The 27,951-nt window shown below is 38.6% G+C and overlaps 1 protein-coding gene across 1 annotated transcript; it reads right to left on the reverse strand.

Moving 5' to 3' along the window:
* On the reverse strand, window positions 1-25,435 carry gipc3 (GIPC PDZ domain containing family, member 3). The gene is made up of 6 exons (XM_036586087.1): window positions 25,130-25,435; window positions 15,253-15,438; window positions 14,216-14,396; window positions 4,098-4,207; window positions 899-980; window positions 1-216 (listed from the first exon to the last, which is right to left on the reverse strand). The coding sequence occupies exons 1-6, from the start codon at window positions 25,433-25,435 to the stop codon at window positions 65-67; spliced, it is 1,017 nt and encodes a 338-aa protein (XP_036441980.1). The 3' UTR covers window positions 1-64.
* Window positions 25,436-27,951: the final 2,516 nt, after the last annotated feature.

Below are 27,951 nucleotides of genomic sequence, written 5' to 3' on the forward strand. Positions count from 1 at the left end.
TCTAAAGGTAAAGCGAGATGCAGTTTAAAAAGGTGAGCATGGTTGAAAAATCACTCCTTTGCCTCTAAACTCTTCCATTTTTAACATCCCCCAGAGCTCCCCAAACATCAAACAGAAAGACGTCAGGGAAGGCAAAATCCCCCAGCACAGAGTCGAGAGCCTCGGCGAAATCGTCAGGGTTTTTCTTGTCTTTGCCGGCCTCCACGATGGTGGTTGCTGCAGACAACACAAAACAGAGTTTCAGAGTGAAGAACTCAACGTTATGAACTTGAATGCACATTTAAATGAGGTCAAGCTGATGCTAGTGTCACTGAGCTGAGTAGTATCTTATAACTTAGTAGAAATGTATCATTTTGCAGTGGTAACAGAATCAAGAAAAGCTTCAGGTATTATTCTTAACCTACTATGCATACAGCACAGTGGATTTAAAGTGATATACTACATTTCAATCCAAAGCTCTGCCTGTAGCTACAACGTAAAAGGAGGCAACAGAATTTCACACTGCTTTTGGATGTTGGTGCAATAATTAGGGCCTGACTGACGTCCTGACTTCAGTAAGAGAATTTTCCACATTAGGTCTAGATTCTCCTGCTGTAGCTTGAAGGGCTAAGCAAATATTAAAGCTTTCCCAGGTCTTCCCCCCAATAACAATCCCCCCCAAACCCCTGATAAAAAGCTTTAGTATTATTATGTTAGCTTTTAGCCACATGTTGATGGAAATAAATGAAAGGAATCTTTAGCAGCAGCCTCTGGTATGTGCTGTTTGTCTATTATTCCTGCTGTCCAGTGTGAATGCATGGGAACTGTGGGAATGTCAGGCTTCACTGATTCAGTGTCATCCAGTTGCCTTTTATGGAGAGGATTTGCCAAAATCAAGTAAAACCAAATCACAGCTCACCAAGTTCTGGGTCCCGTATGCCCATGTAGCTCTCCAGGAGATCATCAACCTTCTTTATGGCCTTCTCCTCAAACTCGCTGGGCTGATTGGAGGATGAGGTGAGATATGAGATGAGATGAGATGAGATGAAAGAAATGGAAGGGTAAGTAAGTCAGGCAGAAGTTCTCATTCATCAGGACAAAACTTCTTCAGATTGTCATGAAATAAATAAGATGAAAAGCCAAGCATTAAAGAAGTGATTTTGACATATTGAATTAATAGTTATGTAACAGTTAATTCATCATTATAAAACAGATGGTTGTCGCCTGAAAATCTAAGTGCCTTTGAATACTAAAATAGTTGATACATGCACACCTGTGATCATCTCACAACAACTGAATTCTGTAATAATGTGCTAGGTCACAAAACATCCCTGTGCTGTAAATGGAATAATCTTTGATGTAATGCTGCTCACATGGACAGTGTACTGATGAAGTAAGAACCCAGTTTGGTTTAAACTTATTTTCTTAACTGAACCAGGCTGGCCAGCTGGCTAACTCCTTCATTAATATTATAGGCCTTGACTTAAAGCACTTCCTGTATGATTCACTGTAAAGCTGCAACATAAAATAGTGTGTTGCATGTTTAACATGTCTTTGTTTTAAAGTCAGATCTGCCTTAAGTAGCATTTGACTCAATGGCTGAATCTCAAAAGGCTTCCTCCTTCATATATAGTGTGCTATGTAAGCTATGAAATTCTGGCTTCTACACCCAAACAGGGTACTAGTTGTCCAGTATGGAATTGTGTCCGACTATTTTCCCGTATTTTAATTGTAATGCACTATATATGGAGTAGCGATTTGGCCCTAGTGGGGAAAGGGACGTACAACATCATTAGCTTGGTGCTAAATAAGCATGAAAATCGCATAGAAGCACTAATGGAAATTAGCGTTGTTGTCATGGAGGTAATATGGTAAGCAAGGACTAATAAAGTGAAAACTTTTGAGTTAAATATGATATACAAGGAGATTCACTCGAAAGAGGCCCCGAATATTCTGTAATAACTCTCTCTAGGACGAAGCAATCTGAACAAAACAACATGCAGTGTGCTTCTCATTATATGGAGCTTCGAACAAGCCAGGACGCCCCTGCATCGGAGTGATGAGATAGGCGCCGGACAGTCGTCGCAACGTTTAAACTCTGTTTGCAACTTCCGGCTGCATACCCCCGTACCCCTTCTTCTGACTGACTGAAATCGGAGATCACTTCCAGTAACGCATGTAATGCAATCGATTACACATATGTCAAGGTATGTTGTGTATTTTTTGGTTCAGATTGCTTCATCATAATGGGAGTTACGACGGAATATTCGGGGCCTCTTTCGAGTGAATCTCCCTGTATTATGATATGTTTCATTATTATATGACAAAAAGTTAAACAGTTCGTAAAATGACGGCAATATACAAAGATGGGTGACTGAATGTTCTGGTCCTCTTTAAGTATTTCATGGTTGTTTGGCAACAATACCATACTGTAAAGGAACTACACTGCGTATCTCATGAATTGTTTATCGTGATTTTTATTAATAAGAGCCTAAACTATTTATTGGAAAGTGGTATATTTAAAATATTTTATGTTGTCCACCATTTTATAAAAGCAATAAGACAATTGAGGTTGTGCATTACTGTGATTTTATGACAGGTAAGGGGATAATAAAACCCTCTTAATAAAAACCCCTTAGCTGTGATAAAAGGCCTATAACACAAGGCCTGTAAACAGCCACGAAAAACATGATAAAATTCACCAATGTGCAATAAATCTCTTAATATGTTAATAATATTCGCACTAAACAATTCTGTAGCTAAACAATGTAGTTTAATAGTAGGCTATGGTTGCCAGTTTGACTGGGGTGCCCAAACTTGTGCATACAATGGTATGTTGAGTATTTTAGATGTGGGTTAGCCAATCAGATTACCTCAACCATACATGTTATAAAGCATTTTTTAACCCTCTATTGCGCAATGTTGCCTCAGGGAAACGAACTCATTTTTCTCATTTTACAAGGACAGTCGTATGCAAAAGTTTGTGCGCCCCTGATCAAACACATCCTCTACAAAAAACACACTTCTGCACATTTTAAGACACACTTACTGCTTATATGCTGAATTTAACCTATTGGAAAAACTAAAACATGAATCAGTGCTGTGCACTTTTAAATTGAATTTGTTAAACGCAGCAAATACATAGAAATTGTGCACTAAAATTAGCAGAAAAATGCCATATTTAAGTTTGTTCTCTGTAGAGGATGTGAACTTTTTATTGCTTAAAAAATCAACAAAACATGCACTTTGGTGTTCAAACGTTTGCACAGGACTCATTAATAACAACAATAGAGATAATGATGAAGGGAGGGGTTTAAATGAAAAGGTTTTTCCCTTTGGTTGTGCATTTTTTAACCTCTTTCTGGTATAATTAATATAAAGGCAATATTAGTAGAAGCCCATTACAGTCAATTCTATCATACAGCACTCAGCACACAGTATATTTTACTAGTGTTATCAGTTTTGTTAAAAAATTAAAAGACCAATTCTGATTACTTGACCTAACTGATCTGATTACAGATCTATCTGAACTTATTATTTTATGCTTTAGCAGGTTTAAGCTGTTTATTACGGTATTACATGATTTTTTGGTGTCATAATATTTAAAGAGCAACATATTGTGTAGTTACTCGGTTTCACCCCAAATATTTGGACAAATCCTGTTTTCTATATTCCAACATTGTCGCACAGTGTTACCTCAAGGCAACATACCCTAAAATGACCCACTCGCTTTTTAAATAATTAGACCAATTTTATGTAAGAAAACTGTATTTTTTAAACACTGCTCTCATAATGCGTTCAATTCACACTTAAAGGTTCCAGGTTTCAGAGGGTTAACAGGTTTTCCATCAAAGAGGAGAACCATTTAACCACATAAGGAACCATTCATGCATTCACATTGGTCTTTTAGTGGTCACGGCTCTATTTATAACAATATCATTTAGTAAAGAGCACTAGAAGAACCACTTTTTTAAGGGTGCATCAAAATGACAGTGAATAAAAGCCATGTTCTAAAGTCCAAATCTCACGAACACTTCACATCAACCTTGGCCCTTTCCCATTTTCTTACAGGGCGGACCACCACGATTGTCAGTGACCCCCTCAGGCCTTGAACTCACCACTTCCTGAACGGTCGCTGTCCCTTTCGAACGCAGACGCAGCGTCTCCTTCCCACTGACCATTTTGCCCTCGCTGGACTTGGGCGCCTTCGTCCTCTGGCCGATCATGTCTTAGCAGATAAGCACAAAAAGACAGAGATCAAAGTTCTCTCTGATGTGAGCGAGACCACTCTGTACAGTCCTTTACATTTAATCTCAGTAAGTTAAAAATGCAGGAATTCAAAACCATCTGACCATCAGATTACCAGCATCCATTCCATGACCAGTTCACAAGTCTACAGACTTCATGCATGCGTGATCGTTCCGTCTCTGTGTGAAATCGTTCTCTTGGACAAAAAGTTCTCAAGTTGATATAATCATGCTGACCTTTTAACCTCTTAAATGGCCAGGGCCTCATGGCAGTTTTTATCACACACTTCTATAATCTAAGAACAGCTCAGCTAGTTTGCACTGAAGTCCCTGTAGTTGCTGAATTATAAATATACTTTATTTTCAATGTAATTCAATGGAACTAGAATGTTTTCCAGGTAATTTTGGGCCGTTTCTTTTGGTCCATTCATTATGAAATTAACACACAATATAAAGGACAACACCCATTTTCAAATTATGTCAAAAACCGAAAAATGACAAAAATGGAGATACGAGGTTTTGTTCTGACAACAGCGATATGCTGTGACATCACAGCCACAACTAACTGCCAGTCTGTCAAGGTATGTTCAGTGTTCAAGTCAGAAATGGATGCTCTGGTCTTTTTGGCCAAAATAACAGTCGCAATATTAAATATTGAGAAATTCCAAGTAGATTTTTGTTTCCAAATTGTATGTATATATATATATATATATATATATATATATAGCTTCAGGCATGGCTTAGCTGATTAATTGAGGACACACATGTATATATATATATACATACATACTCAATCGATCTGCTTTTCCTGTTCTGTTGGAATGAAAAGGCAAGAACGTATCATATATGTTTATGTTTATGTAAGCAAACCATTTTGGCATGAGACTCAGCTGCTTGTCTGCTATGGCAGTTGAGAAAGCATGCTAGGACGTCAGGTTTGGCTTTCAGTCTAGTGACCGAAAGTATAGCTTGGAAGAAAAGCAGAATTATTTTATTGCTGAAATATAGGGTAATACTGCTGAATCGAACTGCTGAATTGAAAAAAAATGAAAAAAATAGTAAATAGAAATTGTGTAAAAAAGCACATAATTCTGCAAGCGTAAATAGTGTGATGTTACTTTGAACGCTAAGTGTAAACAGTAAAATTGTGCTATTTACAGTAAGTGTACATAGCAACATCTTGCCTAAATACAAAGGGTGGCTCATTTTACCCTGTGCTCCCCTACAGTAATGGTACATTTTTGTTCTCTGAGCAACAACAATGATCTTAAATTCCAGTTCATTTATTCATCTTCTAAGCTGCTTAATCTCCTGGGTCGCAGGGGTGCTGGAGCCTATTCCAGCAGTCATTGGGTGGAAGGCAGGAAACACTCTGGGCAGGCTGCAGTTAAATTCCTGTTGTGTATGTTATGTAAGTTTTGAATGTATGCTACACTCACCTTCACAGGAGAAGCTGTTTTTACATAGAAAAATATGGAATATGGTGCATTTATGTTCCTTGATTAAAGGTTCTAAAGATGGGTACAATCCCAGTGAGAGTTTAGTCCCTTTATTTTTGAGAGTGTACTGGGCCACAACAATGCAGCAGTGAGCAGGGAGAAGAAGGCAGGAATCCACAAATGAATTATTATTATTAATATAATAAATTTGATTAGAACAGCATAGAGACACTGCAGTCAGAGCCGATTCTTGCGGAGCCTGGCCTCTTCTTATTTCCCCCGTTATAATAAAAACATCACTACAAAATGCCAGAGGGCGCCCATGAGCGTGTCCTCAATGAATGGGGGTGAAAGGAGCTAAACAGCTAAAAACTAAAAGTTAAAATAGTTTCTAATCACCTGCCCAGAACTTTGCTTTAATTTTAGAAAGTAGAAGGATGTATTTCACTAAAAAAGTGAAGAAAACTCACCTGTGTTTCCTTTTTTTCTACAGCAAACGGGTTTTGGGCAGCAGGGCGCTAACATTACTGCTACTGAGTGCTGATTGGTTGGCGAGCGGAGCAGCTCATTGGCTGTTCGCGCTCACTGACGTCATGAACGTACATGAGGCGCCGTTTTAAACTCCTATAACTTGAGTTTAAAAGCTCTTAAAAATATAACAGTGCTGTTAAAATGTTTAACGCTGTTCTGAGTTCAGGAAACAAATGTATTCCTTTATATTAAAATTGTTTAAGGATTTATAAACTATGACTTTGCTCAAATGCTCCATCTGAACCCATTCATTTTGGACTCGCTCAGGAGCGCCCTCTAGTGTTTGAGAAACCCGAAAGACATTACAGAGAGGTAATTCTCCTCTACAAGTTCCCTGGTGAAGTCTTGTTTCAGAGGAAACCAGGCGTGGTGTTTCCACAGGGCAGCCAAAAGCACTAGCTTTATGACCCAAACAGGAAGTGAACCCCAACCTCCAGCTCACAAAGCTGCAACATTTCCCACAACTGTATTTAATTGCTATAAAACATGTGAGTTCTGGCTCTATGGAGTTCGGCAGAGCGTTGAACTTACAATAACAAAAAGCAGATCACTGTTAAATTTAGTCGCTGTTTACAGTATGGAGTGTGGCACTAATCTTATTGTGTTTTATTGATGTGTTTTACAGTTACTTGATTTGAAATTACTGAGTGGAAATCTCCACTGAAGTCATGAGAGGGTGCCCAAAAGTGATAAAGCTCGCGGAGAACCGAGTTGACCGGAGTCGACCCGTTAGCTCTATTCCTGGGGCAAGACTGAGCTGAGCCATGTTAAAACGGATCTCGAGAATGGCCATATAAATCACAATGTAATACATGCCAACCAAGAGGGCACTTATACAGTCTAAGGGCAAAAGGGCAAGAGCTCATGCCCTTCCTTTTGGCTTATCTGTGAACATGCCTGGTACATAGTATTTTAGTTTAATAGAACCCCAGAATTTTGGGGAATTTTTTTGGTATTTTAGGTCAATTACAATTACAATTGCAATTATAAAGTATTTGCATGAGACAGTCACACATGCCATATGTTGTTATTTTCAGGAGACCCTGGGCTACTCAGATATGCCATTATTTGACATGTAAATGCCACCAGAAATTTAAAATCTTTATGAATTTGGGTAATTTCTGATCAAAAATTTACCTAGCGCCTGCTAAATTTTGTCATTTTTTGCTTATAGAGATGTTGAAAACAAGTTGCACCTCAGATCCTTATTCAGAAATGATTAGTCTGGAGCTAAAAGTGCAATAATTTTGATGGTGATTCATTCTTTTGGTTATTATGAGCAAAAATAAACAGTTAGCATAAGAGGGTCATGTTTTTTTATTGATTTTCTGTCCTCTTGGCTTCATGCTGAGTCCTAAAACTCTGATACACAGCAAGACAGCCTTTATTTTTAGTTACAAATTGAGGTGCATATTTAATATCAGATATTTTTAATACTCAAAATCCATGTAAACTGAAAGCCCTTTGTTTATAATATGAAGAACAAAAGCAGAGATGTAATATAACAGTAGCGAGTGGGGTTTGGGTGATTTTGGAGCTGGATGTCTGGCTGATTGATGGTCACAGGTGGATGAAATCACTCTGGATGGTGAGGCAGAGTCTGATGAGTGATCTGGTTGTGAATCATGTCGCTGTTTTAACCCTTTTGTTGGAATATGAAGGCCAAAAAGCAGAGCAATAATATCAGGATTTTAGGTGATTTTCCAAGCCGAATTACTTACTGATGCTGACATCACAGCTCGATGATGTCAAGCAAGCTAGTTAGGGGCAGGTCTGCTGAATGTCCTGATACGTGAATCATGTTTGTACCTTAAACTGTTCTAAAGTTATGAAGGCTAGAAGTGGCCGACCGTTTTGCCCACAAATTGCATTAATAGTAGGCTTACTTTCATGCAATGTCATTTCAATCCACATGGTAGCATGGATGTACCAGTATTCATATTTGGGCACCTTAAAGGTCTTAGAATTTGGAGGATCCAGTAACATCTGGGGGAAATGTACACACGACAGAACGTATCAGGTTTACTACAGAACATTTCAGTTTACTACAGTGGAGATACACCATTCATTTTCCAATAGAGAAGAACAGCTTAGTACCAGAGCACAACTTAGGAGGCATGCCTTCAGTCGATGGCTGCACTCTTAAAAAAGGATGGTTCTTCAAGGGTTCTTTAGCAAAGAAAATGGCTCTATATAAAACCATGAAGACTCATAAAACCTTTTGCATGGCTGAAGGGTTAAAGGGTTCTTCTATTTTAAAGAAGCTTGGCATCGTAACAATAGAAGAACCCTTTTAGTGCTATATAGTACCGTTTTCAAAAAGGTTCTATATAGAACCATCTAGAGCATATTCTCTTTTGATCTGAAGAACCCTTTTACAATGCAAAGAACCCTTTTAATCAAGTGAAGAGATCTTTGAATGTTCCTGGTTCTATATAGAACCATTTTCTTTGCTAAAGAGCCCTTGAAGAACCTTCTTTTTTAGAGTGCACCTTTTTGGAAATGGCTTTATATAGCACCCAAAAGGATTCTTCTATTGTTGCAATGCCAGACTTGTAACAGTGGAAGAACCCCTTTTGGTGCTATTTAGAACCCTTTTCAAAAAGGCTCTACCCTTTCATGATGCAAAGAACTCTTTAACCCTTTAACCTTGCAAAGGGTTCTTTGAGTGTTTATGGTTTTATATACATGTTTATGGTTTTCTTTGCTAAAGAACCCCTGAAGAGCCATCATTTTTAGAGGTGTAGTGTAAGTTATGAAAATAATAATGAAGAAACTGACAACATTTACAAACTGTTTGGGGCCAAAAACCCAAAACACACATTGAAAACAAGAGTGAAAATGAAACCAGTATAATAAAGCATAATTCTACGGAAGTCCGGAGAGGCCATGAGCTGTTGCTATAATTTTCTGGATTGTTAACTTGAGATAACAAGATAAGTAACTTGTTATTTCAAGATAGCAACTTTGTTATCTTGAGATTACAAGATAATGAACTCATTATCTTAAGATAACAACTTTTGTTGTCTCGAGATAACAAGATAAATAACTTGTTATTTCAAGATTCCAATTTTGTTATCTTGAGATAACAAAATAAATAACTTGTTATTTCAATATAACAAAGTTGTTATCTTGAGAAAACAAGATAAGTAACTTGTAAATTCAAGATGACAATTTTGTTATCTTGAGATAACAAGATAAGTAATTTGTTATTTCAAGATAATTTTGTTGTCTTGAAATAACAATATAAATCTTATAATCTGAATATAACAACTTTGTTATCTTGATATAACAAGATCTTGAAATAACAAGATAAGTAATTTGTTATTTCAAGATAACTTGTTATCTCAAAATAACAATCCAGAAAAGAAAAAAAAAATATGTATACATATATATATATATATATATAAACTAAGTAAAATACAGATTAATTGTCACTGGAGATGCTGAAGTGCCAAAGATATTGTGTCTCTATGTACCACAGCCCCCGCAGTGTTTATGAAATGCAGCATATAAGTAAACTTGCTTAGCAGGGAACCTTTGTTTTTGAACTAGCAGGCCACTCTTGTAGACTCGTTTTCCTATTCTTGACACGCTAAACTAACTTATCTTTAATCTGCAGAAGGACAATGACAACGATGACATCATGGAATTAATGTTTCATCTATGACAGCAGCTGCAACAATAAACCACCTGTTTATTATCTTCAGGTAACTGAGGAGGAGCTGTTTGCCACAGCGAGTCAGTTTGAGCCAACATGGCTGAATCACTGCCAAGTAAGACAGCAGTGGCGTCTGAGTGGTCGAGTACGGTGGGCTGTTCTCTCCATATGGCTTTGATGTGCTTTCTCTGAGCGCTGCACGCCTTATAGGATGTTCTGTGTGCACTGGGGAGTGTAATTACTCACATTTTGCCCATGAAAGGTAATCCATCATTCTTAACCATCCAATTAGCTAATGCTATAATGATAATCAAAGGCCCTTCTATTATTAACAACAGTAATTTGCTGTTGGGGTGGGGGGGGGGCAGAGCGACGGGCACGCTCGTTTTCACTGCAAGTATATTAGCACTAATTCTGCATTTGCTTTGTCTCCCAACCATGGCAGAACCATTCAGAGGAACCGAATAGAGCCGTGCCGTCTTGGCCATATTAGTGTTTTCAGCTTTAAGAGTGGAGAATGGCCACCTCTTTCCTTTTAAAGGGGAATTCCATCGATTTTCTTTTACAAATTTTGCACTGAGAGTCGCTCAGAGTGGTGTGATGTGAAATGATTAGTTGCTGAGAACCTTACTGACCCTTACAGTGGTCATGATGTCTATAACACAAATATAGTCATTTTATTTACTATGCAAATTGACCAGTCATGCCAATAATGGTAAAATAGTGGTAAAAAAAAAATAACATAAAACTACAGTAAAGCAATTTCTCAAGCATATGCATACGCATTTCATGTAATACCGTTCTGTCAAGGAGCTTTTAGAGGCATTAAACTCTTCAGACATCTGGTTCCTATCACCGCCACTGTGAACAATTCTGACTCAGTAAGTTTCTCAGTAATGGGGAATTTCCTGTCAAACCATTTTAAATGAATTTATTTAGAGCTTTAACCAATTGTTTGTGTAGAAACTTTGGAAAACCAGTGTAATTGCCCTTTGTCACTAGATTTAGTGCCAGGAATTAAAGGAAGCCACAGTTACAAGTTAATAAATTGACTTGTTCCCTAATACAATAGTCCCATTAAATGATGGTGGGGGTTCCTAGAAGTTGCTGGTGCTCTCAGAACAATGTACTGACCTCCCCAGAGTCCAGACCTCAACATCATGTTTGGGATTACTTGGATGGTGAGAAGCAGTAAATGCAAAACCAACTTCTAAGACTGAACTTAGGAGGTGTGGAAAAACATCCCTGCAGATTTCTTTAAAAACTCCTGAAAAGAATGGACGCTGTAAATAAAGAATTTACATCAAACCAATCAATCATTTTTATACATCTCAGAAAGTTATTCTTATGATTTATAATTTAAGTATTCAGTCATATGCAGAAAGTTTAACACCCCGGTCAGATGTGATGTTTTTTTTTTTAAATAAGTTAACACATCATCCACTGAGACCAATTTTAAATGTGGCATTTTATTTTGCAAATTTTAGTGCACAACTTCAGTTTATCTCAGTTTAACAGATCACACACACACACACACACACACACACACACATCATTTAAACCGCTTATCCTTCTGGGTCGCGGTGGGGTGCTGGAGCCTATCCCAGCCGTCTTCGGGCGGAAGGCAGGATACACCCTGGACAGGTCGCCAGTCCATCACAGGGCAGACAGACAGACATATACATTCACACCTAAGGGCAATTTAGCGTGTCCAATCAGCCTGACTGCATGTCTTTGGACTGTGGGAGGAAACCGGCGAATCCGGAGGAAACCCACGCAGACACGGGGAGAACAGGCAAACTCCACACAGAAAGGACCCTGGTCGCCCGGCCGGGAATCGAACCCAGGCCATTCTTGTTGTGATATAATATAATATAATATAATATAATATAATATAATATATCATCGCTGTCCAAAGAAAAACAAGTATCTCCATTTTTTTCTATTTTTTATTTTTCTAAGTCATTTGAACGCGAGCTTCCCTTTACATTGTGTGAAAATTTCATAATGAATGGACCAATACAAATGCACTAAAATCACTTCAATGATTAAACATAAATGTAAAATAAATAAAATAGCCTGGAATAAAACCTTTTCACATTAACTTACATTAGAAGTAAAGAACGTTTGTGGCTTCTCCTGAAAAGTTGCCTTTTTGAAGATACTTGTTTTTCTTTGGGCAGCGGCGATATGCGTGTTTCTCTCATTTTTGCCATAATTACTTTCGTTTTTCATCTTTTTCTTTTTGATCTCCTTTCACTTCACTGTGTTTACTTTATTATTCATTTTAAGCATCATAAAACTGTTTCCTTTGACTTTTGTTTTCTATTTTGGCCCAGTGAACTTTAATTATGCTGCAGGAGGCTTTCAGGACATGATCGAAAACAGCTTTAATGTAGATCTCTAAACGATAAAAAACTCTTCCTGTTATGACTGTGAATACAACAAATGATGTCAACACTCCTTTTGCAAGATGTTCTAGTCTTTATCCTGCGCCGCAGTCGAACCATGATTTCTGTCGTTTTTCTGGAGTGACACACAGGATGTAGTGAGACATCCTGTCTGCAGAGGGGTTTAGGACAAATCAGAGTTTGGATGCAGTCTCTCATTAAGTCTCTCCCATTAGATCCGGGAATGACCCTCTGCTTCCTTCGTTATTATTAATCCAGGGTATGATAAGTATAGCAGGAAATTTCTCTCCATTACTGTTTGGAAGGCTCCCATTTCCTAATACAGAAATGGAGGCCACTACAGCTGCCTGTGTGTCGGTGGGTTTATTTTCTTTCTTTTTGTTGAGGTGTAAACAAAGTCAGAGTAGTTTGATGTGAGATGTTCATTATATAGAGATTTACTGACTCTTTACAGGATGGTGACAGGAAGCAGGGGCTGCAAAGTCTACAAGATGTATACATACATATACTTATAAACCGATCAGGCATAACATTATGACCACCTCCTTGTTTCTACACTCACTGTCCATTTTATCAGCTCCACTTACTATATAGGTGCACTTTGTAGTTCTACAGTTACAGACTGTAGTCCATCTGTTTCTCTGCGTACTTTGTTAGCCCCCTTTTACCCTGTTCTTTAGTGGTCAGGACCCCCATGGACCCTCACAGAGCAGGTACTATTTGGGTGGTGGATCATTCTCAGCACTGCAGTAACACTGACGTGGTGGTGGGTTAGTGTGTGTTGTGCTGGTACGAGTGGATCAGATACAGCAGTGCTGCTGGAGTTTTTAAACACTGTGTCCACTCACTGTCCACTCTATTAGACACTCCTACCTTGTCAGTCCACCTTGTAGATGTAAAGTCAGAGACGATAGCTCATCTGCTGCTGCACAGTTTGTGCTGGTCATCCTCTAGTCCTTCATCAGTGGTCACAGGACGCTGCCCACAGGACACTGTTGGCTGGATATTTTTGGTTGGTGGACTATTCTCAGTCCAGCAGTGACACTGAGGTGTTTAAAAACTCCAGCAGCACTGCTGTGTCTGATCCACTCAGACCAGCGCAACACACACTAACACACCACCACCACATCAGTGTTACTGCAGTGCTGAGAATGATCCACCACCCAAATAGTACCTGCTCTGTGAGCCTTGCCATTTTGGAGCTTCTCTGACTCATTTGTCCAAAGTCTCAGGCAGTGAATTCATAACCATTTAATGTAATGATTTTCTGTGAAGGAGCTTTTAGAGGCATTAAACTGTGAGTCTGACTGTGAGTCTGATCTGTATACAGTGAGTGAGTTCATTCGCTTCAGGAGGAGTTTGTAAGCATTGCATCATAAAATGGAGGGCGGAGGGTGTAAAGATGTAGTTACAGTGAGTGACCACAGGGCGGGGCTGTAGCTCTGCAGTAATTTACTCAAACAGGACAGTAGTGAGTTTTGTGGTTTTGTGCTGATTTTGGTAAAAAACGACAAAAGGCTTAAAGGCTTAAATTAAACTTTCTATAGTTTAGTGTATTTTCAAGGTATATTTATCTTATGTGCCATATGCCAAGGACATCTGTACACTGAAATGCTCGAGGTGAGGCTCAGGGAATTACTCTCTACAGCTCTACAGCACAAGATATACAGAACACAGAGGACAACATATACAGAAATACAGAGGATGTAGTGGACGTGTTAACTTCACAGCAAAACGTGCAAAAAGGTGCCCAAACCTTTGCATACAACTGTTTTATCTCGAACTTATCCAGTTAATACCTGCAACTTAGGGAACTGTACAAGAAAATGTCATCAAAAATGATAACAATACGGAAATAATAGCAGTGATAAAAAATGCAAGTGGAACTTTTAATACGAGGGGCAGTTAGAGCTTTTTAATTAATGAAAAACAATGAGCTGGACTCACCGAAGGCCTTTTTAGGTCCCACCAGCCTCAGTGTGAAGGGTTCTCCTCTGGGCTGCTCCTTCAGCATCTTGGCAACTTCATAGTGGCGACATCCGACTATGCTCTGGTCATTAACGGCCTCGATATGGTCACCCACACAGACTGTTTTTAGTCGGTCAATAGTGCTGCCCTCTTTTATTCTCTATAAAGGTGAAAAAACAGAAGTACTTACTATGCAGTTCAAATAAAAAGAAGACATAGATAGACAGACAGACAGACAGACATATAGACAGACAGACAGACAGACAGACAGACAGATATATAGATAGACAGACATATAGACAGACAGACAGATATATAGATAGATAGATAGATAGATAGATAGATAGATTGATGGATAGACAGATAGATTGATTGATAGATAGATTGATGAATAGACAGATAGATTGATAGACAGTCAGACAGATAGATAGATAGATAGATAGATAGATAGATAGATAGATTGATGGATAGACAGATAGATTGATAGACAGTCAGACAGACAGATAGATAGATAGATAGTTAGATAGATAGATAGATAGACAGACAGACAGACAGCTGCTTCAGATCTGAAAACATCCACAGGTGTTTCTGTCCATCCTTCCACTGTGAGAAGACGACTCAGCGCTGTGGGTCTGAAAGGATGTGTAGCTGTCAAGAGTCCAGACCTCCTCACTGAATGTGTTTGATTACTTCAGAAAATGATCAACCAGCTTCTGAGACTGAACTTTGGAGGTGTGTCTGCAGATTGAGAACCTGAAAGTGAGTCTCCTGAGAAGAACTGAAGCTGTAGTAAAGGTAAAGAGTGACACACTGAACACTGAAAAATGACTTTATATCTAGCTGTTGAGACTTCTGTGTAATTTTCTTTTCTGCTTTTTTATTCCTCACTAAAAAATGAATAACTTGTACTGAATGGCTGTTTTGCCAAATAAATGAATGAAGGGTGATCTTGGCTTTTGCACATAACTGTGGTGGTTGGGTGGAGGAGAGAGGGTCTGTCTGTCAGCACCGGTTACCTTAATGAAAGCATATCCTGCTCCGTTATCTGTGATGGTCAGGCCGAGGGCGTCCTCCGTTTTAGTGACCTCCACTTCTTTAGTCTCCCCTCTGACGTGAGCGAAGATGAAGTCCTCCAGGCCGATCTGACCGCCCAGCAGCTTCTGCATGTCCACTTTGTGGGAGTTCAGGGTGCAGAAGAGGATCTGAGGAAACAGGATGAGACATTAAACTCTAGACCCCACTGTCAGGATGACCACAGCCATGAGTCAGGCTGAAAACTGATACCCCAACTCAGCCTGGAAGGCCACGTCATGGTTTTACGTGAAAAAAATCAAGAAAAAACTTTTATTTATTTCTTTTATTACTTATTATTTATGCTATAGTGAAACATTTCAAAGCTGTGCTACAAATAGTGTTTTAGTTCTGAATTTTCAAATTTGGTCCTACCTGGTTCTGAATAACAATGTAAATATTGAGTATAACTGAAGTTTAACTGGATATGAAAATGAATAAAATGTAATTAAAAATTAAATAATCCAGCTTGTTACTGGGACACTCTGGCAAAAAAGGATGTTTGAAAGGCTGTTACTTTAGGGGTGGATGCTTGGATGCAGGCTGTTACTGTATTGGCTATCAGTCAGAATTTGTTGAGTACTGTAGGGATGTTTGAAGTATTTGTCCAGTGCATGCTGGGTACTGTAGTGAGAGAACACTGATGGATGAAAACAAGAAAACGTCTGTCAAACTAATGAGGCTGAGTGCTGCACTACAGAGTACTATATTACATAACGAAAAAAAATATATTAAACGTTGCTGGAATGCTCCTTTAATATACTCCCACAACACGTTCCTTTATTAAGGGGGTGTATTTTTTTATGTAAGAGTGAGAACTCTTTCACCTTAGAAATGCAATCTTTCAGTCAGTGTTTAATATTTATTTATTAATTTGCAAAAAGCAGTCAACCCCAATATTTAAGGTGCAGTCTGGTGGACTAAACTTTAAACATTCATAACTAAAAAAACTTGCATGATTTAAAAAATTGCATGATTGAACAGCAGTTTAAATGTGACTTCTTTGCAAAAGCCTGGGTCCTGGATGAGTAGGCAACGAATAACAGTAACTAATAACTAAGTACAAAACTATGCTTGTATAGTCATATTGCATGTTGCATGCATATTGCATAGAAGTTACACAGTTTTACCTGCAGAGGGCAGTGTCTGCTTTAGGCCTGCTAGAACTTCACTCAAGATACTCAGTAGTTTTATGTCTGTAGCAGCTGTGAGTGTTATCAGCAAATGCTATGGATCATAAATACAGCTTTGCTCCCGGTTCTGGTGGTGGTTAATGTTACTGTCGAAATGAAAGACAGATATTAAGTCTCTTACATGGTGTAGGAAATATGTAACCTCCTAATGTGGCTCATGCTATGTGCTAAAAAGGCCTGCAGCTCATCAGCCGTGTGAGAATTACATGTTGTTTTGTAATTAGAGATCACACATTGCTACCACTGCAGTTCTCTTTCTGCAGTTGTTGAGAAATCATCATTAAACCTCCAGCAAGTTTGGTCTGATTGTGTGCTTCTATACAGCTTTTTGATTGGACACACAATTTTCATACAATGATTTTTAAATTCCCAAAGGAATGAATGGCAGAACTAAGAGTTTGTGCACCTCTCTCATGTCACCAAGATGGAAATATAATAGCAACAATCTAGCATCCATGTGGGATACCATAGCAACTGCCAAGCAGCAATCTAGCAGACACTTTGGAAACCATAGCAATCACCTAGTAACGCCCAAGCAACCACCTGGAATACCATAGCAGTCACCTAGTAACACCCTAGCAACTACCTGGAATACCATAACAATCACCTAGTAACACCCTAGCAACTACCTGGAATACCATAACAATCACCTAGTAACGCCCTAGCAAGATATCATAGCAGCTTTTTAGCAAATCCTAAGCAACCAACAGGGATACCATAGCAATCACCTAGTAACACCCTAGCAACTACCTGGAATACCATAACAATCACCTAGTAACACCCTAGCAACTACCTGGAATACCATAGCAATCACCTAGTAACATCCTAGCCACTACCTGGAATACCATAACAATCACCTAGTAACGCCCTAGCAAGATATCATAGCAGCTTTTTAGCAAATCCTAAGCAACCAACAGGGATACCATAGCAATCACCTAGGAACACCCTAGCAACTACCTGGAATACCATAACAATCACCTAGTAACACCCTAGCAACCACCTGGAATGCCATAGCAATCACCTAGTAACACCCTAGCAACCACCTGGAATGCCATAGCAATCACCTAGTAACACCCTAGCAACCACCTGGAATGCCATAGCAATCACCTAGTAACATCCTAGCAACCACCATGGAAACCATAACAATCACCTACTGACACTCTAACAACAAGATACCATAGCAGCTGGTTAGCAATACCTAAGCAACCAACTGGGATACCATAGCAACCGGTTAGCAACACCTTAGCAACCACCTAAAATTTAGAAACCATCTGGCAACATTCTAGCAATTGCTTAAGGTGGTCATTACTCTGCTTTTCTTCAAGAAACACACTTTTCTATCTTTTATTATGTCTTTTATGATTTTTTTAATCATTTTTATTTGTTGAGTTTCTTATTATTTGTTTTATTTTATATTATTTTATTTATTATTGTCTTTTTACTTAACTTTCTTGTCTTATCTTACTTAGAGCTGTATTTAATGTATGAAAGGTGCTATATAAATAAAGACATTATTATTATTATTATTATTATTATTGTTGTTGTTGTTGTTGTTGTTATTTATCTCAATATGTTTTTGTGGTCCCTAAACCTGCAGGCTTCTTTTTCAGTCATTGTTAATAAGAGTTATTATTCAGTAACTACTATGAATTATTCATAGCTGTAAAACTACTATGCCCATTTTGAACACTCTTAAAATGGGCTCTTCTAGGGTTCTCTGGCAAATCAAATGGTTCTGTATGGAACCATGAACATTTAAAGAAGCCTTTGCATGATTAAAGGGTTCCTTGCATTATAAAAAGTTTCTTTAGATCGAAAGAGAATATGCTGTAGATGGTCCTATACAGAACCTTTTTGAAAAAGGGTTCTATATAGCGCCAAAAAAGGTTCTTCTATTGTTACAATGTCAATCTTCTTACAATAGAAGAACCCTTCTTGGTGCTATACAGACCCCTCTGCAGCACATTCTCCATCAATCTGAAGAACCCTTTTATCATGCAAAGGGTTCTTTGAGTGCTCATGGTTCTATATAGAACAATTTTCTTTACTAAAGAACCCTTGAAGAACCATCTTTTTCAAGTGTGTAGCATACAGACTCTTACCTTTGTCCATTTAGGCCACATAGTTTGATCTGTTAAATCTATAAGGTTCGTATTGTGTGATCAGAGGCCTGCCTGCCCTGCAAGCCCTGGAGTTCTTCCACATGTCCTCACTTTCCAGACTGCAATCTGAGCGAATTTGACCTAAATAAGAGCCGCCTGAGCTGGACGAGATAACCAGGCTTCCTTGGCCGTAATCGTAAACTAAATGCCACTGTAGATAAGAGATCTGCTCAAGGACAAAACCCCACATGCGCTTCTATAAAGTTGCTTCTATAAAGTCGCTTCTATAAAGTCGCTTCTATAAAGTCGCTTCTATAAAAGCATATTTATTTTGAAATATTTCAGTCAGTTATGCCGATATTTGTCACACAAGGAATCCCATGCAGTTCTCACCAAACTTATCCGTAAAGGGCCGGTGTGGCTGCAGGTGTTCATTCCGAGTATATGCAGCACACCTGATTGCCTTTGCTTAATCAGTTGGTCTCAGTGATCAAACTATTGATTAGCTATGTCATATGAGACGTGCTGCTGCATGGCTGGAATGAAAACCTGCAGCCACAACGGCCCACAGCTCATTACATTTGCTCTGTTTATGTACAGTTCTGATGGATTTGCAGTTTCCTTAGTAAAGTTTGTGCACCCCCGCACAAATGACAAGGTGTTATTGATTTGAAAATATAATGAAGTGATGAATTAAGTGAAAATAAATTAACACCTCCTCTACAGAGAACACACTTCTGCACATTTTAATGCACAATTACTATTTATTTGCTAAATTTCTCATATTGGTAAAAAAATAATAAAGCATAAAATATGGCCTGTGCACAAATTGTGGCATATTTTTTATTTTATGCTTTATTTTATTCCAATATGTTAACCCTTGTGTGGTGTTCAGGTCTGTGGGACCCATTTTCAATATTTACCAAAAGAAAAAAATGATGCAATTTATTATTATTTCAACCTCAGATTCCTTGGCCTTTGCTATTTATATTACACGTGTGGTGCTGGGTCAACCTGCGGGGAAAAAAAGTGTGGAGGTGCTGTGTCCTTCACTCTGCTCTCCTCCTACATGGCCTGGTGTTTGTGTGTGTGTGTGTCTGTGTGTGTATGTGTTTGTATATGTGTCTGTGTGTGTGTGTGTGTCTATGTGTGTATGTGTTTGTATGTCTGTGTGTGTGTTTGAGGGTAGACAACACGAACAGGCTGCTGACTGGCTACAGCTGCTAAAGGAGAACCCTACGCTGGACACTTGTGATATTTTTAAAACATCTGGTATTTTTATATAAATTATTATGGCTGTATTGATTTAAAAAACAATAATGCAGTGAGTCCAGCAGACCACTGAGTAACACACACATCAACACCACACAAGAATTAAACTCAGCAAATAAATAGAAATTGTGCACTAAAATGTGCAGTAAAATGCCATGTTTAAGTGTGTTCTCTGTAGAAGATGTGTTAACTTATTTTCACTCAGAAAATTAACAAAATATGCAGTTTGACCTGGGATGTTCAAACTTTTGCACACAACTGCATTTGTGAGGAGTTTAGTTTCCCTCAGTTCTAATTCAGTCCTTCTTGTTTAGTTCCTTATTTAATTTAATTCTGTGGTGTTGGAGCTTTAGCAGTTTATTTTAGACCAAAAAGGATCCAGAAAAGAGAAGAGTAACGGACGTCTCACAGACCTCAGTTCCTATGCTGGTAGATGCTGGAAGCACTAAGAAGTTGCGCTGCACTTCTACAGGGAACTGAAAGAGGAGAGTTTTGGACCTGGTGCTTTTTTATTTTTCCTTGTTGACTTATTCATTTAACTGAACTGACAATACATTTATGTTTTAGACCTCTGCAGTGCTCATGCTGCAGGTTGGTATAGTGTAGTGCGTAACACCTCTGCCTTCTACGCTGTAGACTGGGGTTCACTCCTCTGCCTGGGTAAGCACCCTACACTAAACCAATAAGAGTCCTTGGGCAAGAGTCCTAACACTACCTTCACCTACCTGTGTAAAATGATCAGATTGTAAGCCGCTCTGGATAAGAGCGTCTTCCAAATGCTGTAAATGTCATGCAGATATTTTAACAGGTTCTAGCATAATTCTACATGACTCATTGTGCTAAATAGCCAGTCTTTAATTGTAGCACTTTATTTGACTCATTTAGGTGATTTTCATTGTGAAAAAAGTCATTTTGGCCCATTAAAGGTACAGTGTGTAAGATTTAGGGAGATGTATTAGCAAAAATGGAAGGTAGTATACAGAGCCATAGTGTATAATTATAATAATTATATTATCCTGTATGTTTCCGTTAGCTTAGAATGAGCCCTTCATATCAACGTACGGTGCGGCTTCTCTTTCAACAGAGGCCACCATGTTGCGCCACCATGTTTCAAGGAAGTGAAAACATACCTAGGTTCTACTACATGCTTAGAAAGGGAGGGGTGAGGGAGGGGTCTTCAGTTGGTTGCAGTCTGCAACTTCACCACTAGATACCACTAAATCTTACACACTGCACCTTTAAAGAGCCGATAATGTTCTAAACACTGGGACCTCGGATAGTAGAAAGTGCTAGAAATGTGTTGTGTATTATGTCGTCACTTAGTTCATAGATAGATAGATAGATAGATAGATAGATAGATAGATAGGTAGATAGATAGATAGATAGATAGATAGATAGATAGGTAGATAGACATGTAAACAGCTGTTTTATCTTGTAACTGGGCCCATATGACTGTGGGCCTGTCATGAATTCAACTCTTCTAGACCTGTACAGCAGAATATTTGCTTCATGATGCTGGACTCTATCATTTTCTAGCTATGAATAGATTTCTGTTTCTGACCTCAGAGAAAGAGGAAACTGCCGGAATAACGATAAACCCATCTAACTGACGCATCATCAATCACAGGCCCCTCAGTGACCTTTCCTGTTTATCTATTTCCACTCCTGTAAAAACGATGATCTCCTCTCAGATCAAAACGCAACATAATCACACCAACCCTGTTTCTGATGCTGTCACTTATCACAGCATACAAACCATCTCACTGTTTCATTTGTGTCTTATGAGAAATAAATAATTTAAACACATTAAAGGTAGTTTAACCATTCAGCAGTGACTTCTTTCAGAATATGATCTTGGATTGCATTATTTTTTCATACAGATATCTGTGTCACAGTGCAGCCTCAGAGGGAGAGATACATGCACATAAAATAAAAAAAAAAAAAGTAGTGATTAAGCCCACAGTAAACCATCTAAAATAAAATAGATAACGTCACTTAACTGACAGATTATCAGTCAGTCAGTGAACGTCCGCACTGTGACCTTTTCACAAGACTTCTTGTGATCATTACGTTCCTGTAAAGTTGATGCCCTCCTCTGGGAGTCTTGAAGCTGATACAATCAGACCGACCCCATTTCCGACACTGTTTATCACTCATCGCAGCGTACAAACAAATCATCTGCTTCTTATGTTTATTATGAGGGGAAAAAATCCAGAAAAAGTTTTTGAATCCAGAAAAGACAGTTTGATGTTTTTAGCAGTGAATCTCTTTAGCCTTCATAATCCTGGCTCATCATTATTGTGCTATTTTGTCTGATTATATATGGGCCCAATCCCATTTCACCCCTCGCCCCTACCACTTAGCCCTAACCCCTCCATTTTGCATGTTCATGCCTAGGTGTAGGGAGTCCTGATTCTTGTTGAGATGGAGGGGTCTGGAGGGGGTGAAGTGTTGGGGCTACATGGCCCTCCAAACAGAGGTTTTTCAGAGACACCAAACAGAGAGTTATGAGAAAAAAAATGGCAAGATGGCTGAACAAGCGACCAAAGAAACACACAAATGTGAGAATTTTCTCTGTTAAAAATTAGAGTAACCATTATATTATCTTAGTTTAATGTTGTTTCAGTGTATTTTGGTCCTTTTCTTCGTAACAAGCATAAAATATCGCTAGTAGTATGCTGATGTCTCGGTAGCTAGCTAGATAAATTTCCTGTTCCACCTTAAATAGTCTTGCAGTTCAGTTCTGATGCCTAAGATGCCTGAATGTAACTGCTGCTCCATTTAAGGTGGAACTGGAAAATTAGAATGAGAAGCTGGCGAATAGCTGACTTCAGCTTCATATCACTGAAGAATTAGGGGTGGACAATAATACATTTTTTATTATTATAAAAAAAATAATACATTTTTTATTAAATCATATGCCATCTTCGACGGCATATGATTTCCTAAATTTAAAGCCCAGCAGTGAGGAGCTGAACTTTACCCTCCTCTGCTATCACTGCAGACTGGCAGGGTCGCCTACAGAGCAGCGCTAGTAGCTGTTAATGAAGTGATGTTCTTTTTTATTTGAGGGTCCCATTTCAGAGGGAAGATTTCAACCACTACCCTGTAACAATGGTTATACATCCCCACAGTCAGAAACAAAACCTCTGAAATGGTGGCTTTCCAGGAGAAGGAAAAACATTCTGAATTTTTTTCCAAGTAATTTTGGGCCAGATCAATTGGTCCAGTAATCATGACATTAATTCATTATTACACACTTTGTAACCTAAGAATAACTCCATTAGTTTGCATTGAAGTCCCTGTAGTTACTGAATAATAAGCATTTGTGTGAAATAAACCTGGAATGTTAAGGGTTAATTAATCAATTAATACAATCCAAAGGGTAACTGGAGTTTTCAAATTGTGCAAAATGTAAAAAATGAAAAAATAGATATACAAGGTTTTTGTGCAACAGCGCCGATATACAACGATGACAGTGTAAGGAACCATTTGAATGCTCAAATGTTTCTTTGCCGTTTGCAAAATGCTTTTTTTATGTGATAATATAATAATAAACATGATATCAGTGGAAAGAGGTAAATACAACTTGGGCCAAGTACAGTTAAGGAAGCATAGCTCTTTCTAGGACCTAAAGGTACTATGAAGAACCTGCTTTTTAAAGTTCTTTATAGAGACTTCAACATACACTCTCAGAAAGAAGCTAGTAAACTGTCTCTGGGACAGGACCCCTCTTCTCACTGGGGTGGTTTCCTCAAGGCTCCATCTCAGTACCTTTAGTCAGGGAACATAACTGAACCATAATCCACTGAAATGATATGTTCTAAGCTGTATTGACTCCACACACCCCGTCTCGTCTCCAGGCTTTTATTTTACTGTTCTGTTTTAAATCATTCGGTTATGAAAAGGTACAAATACGAACTTTTCACCTGGAAAAACTTATTTAAGGTTCACAATCAGACCTTAAAACCACTGTTGTACCTTTGAGGGAACATTTACACTGTTTGTACCTTGATGAATGAAAAATGTACCTGAACAGAACCTTTATTTCTAACAGTGTAGCATCAAATAGGGTTCTGCTTCTCTCACAAGTCATTGAACTCTTTTAGTTATGCGTTCTTAGCAAAAAAGGTTCTTTAAAGTACCAAAAAAAGATTTTTTGGGGTGTTAAGTTCCTGAAAGTGTTCTTTAAAGATGTTTTCCATCTTGGAGAAGAACAATTTAACCATGCAAAGAACTTTTTATGCATTCAGATGTTTCTTCGAGTGTTCACGGTTCTTCACATCATTGTCTGTGCTAAAGAACCCCTGAAGAACCATTTTTAAAGGGTGTACACACTTAAAAATTAGTTACTGGCTAAAAACGGTTCCTGGCTTGGACGTGCAGTTCTAAGAACAACCTGTTTTTTCCTCGAATGCAAAATTGGTGTTGAGCTGCTTCGTTACATGGAGGTTCTTTAAACTTTCAAAAGGTTCTTCATACTCAAACATCTCATTTATAGAAATGGTTCTTTAAAGAACCATGCTTTCATGGTTCAAACATTCTGTAGGGAACCACAAGAGGTTTTTTTATGGCATCATGCTGAAGAACCCTTTTTAGCACCTTTATTTAACGGGAACTGTTGTACCTTTGAGGGAACATTTACATTGTTTGTACCTTGATGGACAAAAAATGTACCTGCACAGAACCTTTATTTCTAACAGTGTAGCAAAAAAAAGGGTTCTGCTACTCTTACAAATAGTATAACTTTTTCAGTTATACGTTCTTAGCAAAAAAGGTTCTTTAAAGTAAGTAAAGTGACTTTTTTGGTGGTACGTTTCTGAAAGCATTCTTTAAAGACATTTTCCATCTTGGAGAACAATTTAACCATGCAAAGAACTTTTTATGCATTCAGATGTTTCTTTGAGTGTTCACGGTTCTTTATGTGACTGTTGTCTGCGCTAAAGAACCCCTGTAGAACCATTTCTAAAAGTGTGTTCACTTTTAAAAAATTAGGTTCCTAAATGGTCACTGGCTTAGATGTGCAGTTCTGGGAACAACCTGTTTTTTCCTAGAACACAATATTAGTGTTGAGCTGCTACATTACATGGAGGTTCTTTAAAGTTTCAAAAGGTTCTTCATACTCAAACATCACATTTATAGAAATGGTTCTTTAAAGAACTTTACTTTCAAACATTCTGTAGGGAACCACAAGAGGTTCTTCTACCTTTATCTTTAAGAGTACAGATAGAACTCTTCACTAAGAATGTACCCACCTCAGAGGGTGAGATGTTGAAGACCTCTGCGATCTTGGCGTAGAGTTCCTTCACATTGGTGAAGCCGTGGATGCGGCCCGTTGGGCTTCCGTGAGCCAGCTGGGTGTGGAACACCAGTCTGGGTCTGGGGCATGGTGGAGGCCCTGGCGGAGGAGGAGGTGATGGAGGTAACGGTGGAGCTGAAGGAGTCAAACGGTTCTCCTCTTCTCCTGCCGAGCTTTTGGATTCCTGCGTTTGTGGGCTCATGGCCTCTCCGTTCTGCATCGGCTCCTGCTCGCACTTCTTCCTCCCGGACCCTTTCTGCATGCTATCCGGCTGGGACAGACACAGCCGTCCCGAGGTGGGTCCAGCGTGCTGAATTAGTGATGAGGGTTGCCAGGTAACGGTGAACAGGTGAGCGAGGTTGGCTTTGCTGAGGAGGAACCCGACACCATTTTAGCTGGGGATCGCATTATTGTCATCGGAGACCAGCGGAGAGCAACAAACCCTCCGAGCCAGGGAGGCACCTGAAGAATGACCGCCCAGCCAGCCATGATGCCCATCTGGCAGAAGATAAGGGCTTCACGCCTGTCAGACGATGCGGCTTCTTCAGTTTAAAGAAAACAAACCTTAGGAAAAATATCGATAGTAAGATTAATAGTAATAACAATTTATAATGAATTTCTATAAGGATCTTAGGTAACAGTTCAGTATAGGGGGCCTTATAATCCCCTTATAATGCTCTTATTAAGTCTTATCAAGCTAATACGCTGTTAGGTTCTGTGCAGGTACATTTTTCGTACCTTCCCTCAAAGGTACAACAGTTCCTGCTAAATAAAGGTGCTAAAAAGGGTTCTTGAGTGTGCTGCCATAGAAACACCTCTTGTGGTTCCCTACAGAATGTTTGAACTATGAAAGCATGGTTCTTTAAAGAACCATTTCTATAAAGGACATGTTTGAGTATGAAGAACGTTTTGAAACTTTAAAGAACCTCCATGTAACGAAGCAGCTCAACACCAATTGTGTGTTCTATGAAAAAAACAGGTTGTTCCTAGAACTGCACGTCCAAGCCAGGAACCATTTAGGAAGCTAATTTTTTAAGTGTGTACACCCTTTAAAAATGGTTCTTCAGGGGTTCTTTAGCACAGACAATGGTTGTATAAAGAACCATGAACACTCAACAAAACATCTGAATGCATAAAAAGTTCTTTGCATGGTTAAATTGTTCTTCTCAAAGATGGAAAACGTCTTTAAAGAACATTTTCAGGAACGTACCACCAAAAAAGTCACTTTACTCTTTTTAGAGGACGTTTCTTGTTAAGAACATATATCAAAGAAGTTTTATGACTTGTGAGAGAAGCAGAACCCTATTTGATGCTACACTGTTAAAAATAAAGGTTCTGTTCAGGTACATTTTTCATTCTTCGAGGTACAAAAATGTAAATGTTCCCTCAAAGGTACAACAGTGGTTTTAAGGTCTGATTGTGAACCTTAAATAAGTTTTTCCAGGTGAAAAGTTCGTATTTGACGGGGTGTGTGGAGTCAGTACAGCTTAGAACATATCATTTCAGTGGATTATGGTTCAGTTATGTTCCCTGACTAAAGGTACTGAGATGTACCCTTGAGGGTACCACCCCAGTGAGAAGAGTGGAACTGACCCAGTGACAGTTTAGTGCATGGAAGCTTTAGTGAAAGTTCTGCCAGGAAGACTCTAATGCTTCATCATTCATTCATTACTCCTGACCGATCACAGGCCTACATCTGTCTTTAAAATGACTCGACTTACGTACCTATTCTGCTGCTTTCAGGTGCCCATGTTTTGATGTTCCCCTCCTTCCTCCCCACCACCACCAGTTGGCTCCCTGTCTGGTTGTCCGAGGTGGGGGGGTGGATTACTGGCTCCGCCCCTGCCATCTCCATCTGGCAATCTGGCAAGATCAGGGAGGGTCTAAGACCTGGACTAAGGACGGGTCCTTTCCAAGGACTCTTTATTTTCTACTAAATTCTGGCAGAACTTCATTTTTAGAGTGTAGCTACTAATTAGCTGCTCATTACTAATTTATTAACCAGTAAAAATAGTGACAAGCTTTTTTTGAGCACTTTTATTTATCTATTAAACATCAAAACACCAATGGTTGCAAATTAACTTTACTACTTTATTAAGCAACAAGTAAATTACCCAGTTTCCATTTCAGCCCCAATTCCCAACTGTGCACTTTTATTTGTTTCATTCACTTTTTTATTCCTATCAATGCCTCAAAAAAAAAATCACAAATGAGCTGTAAGTAAAGACAAATTGACCCTCTACTGTAGAGAAGAGTTCTTCAGTTTGGGGAAATGTAACCCTCTTTGGCAAAGTCAGGAATTTAGACTAAATATTCATAACAATATTTCATTTTAGTGAAGAGCACAGTGCACATCCTTTACAGAGAACACTGTACATTTTAATGACCAATTTACTGTTCATTTGATGAAATAAAAATATTGGAAAATTAATAAAACATAAAATGAGTCTGTGCAAATGTAATGGCACATTTTATATTTTATATATATATATATAATGTGTTAAATAGAGACTGAGCACAAAATTTGGAAAAAAATGCCATATTTCAGCGTTCATACTTATTTTCAGTTAGAAAATTAACCAAATGGCAAATGTGTAATTAGACCATCAATCTTTTGAAAATATATATCCCATTTCAAAAACAGCAATATATATATATATATACATCATCTAAACCACTTACCCTTCTGGGTCGCAGTGGGGTGCTGGAGCCTATCCCAGCTGTCATTGGGCAGAAGGCAGGATACACCCTGGACAGGTCGCCAGTCCATCGCAGGGC

The sequence above is a fragment of the Colossoma macropomum genome, unplaced genomic scaffold, assembly GCF_904425465.1.
Source record: "Colossoma macropomum unplaced genomic scaffold, Colossoma_macropomum, whole genome shotgun sequence".
Lineage (NCBI taxonomy): Eukaryota > Metazoa > Chordata > Actinopteri > Characiformes > Serrasalmidae > Colossoma > Colossoma macropomum.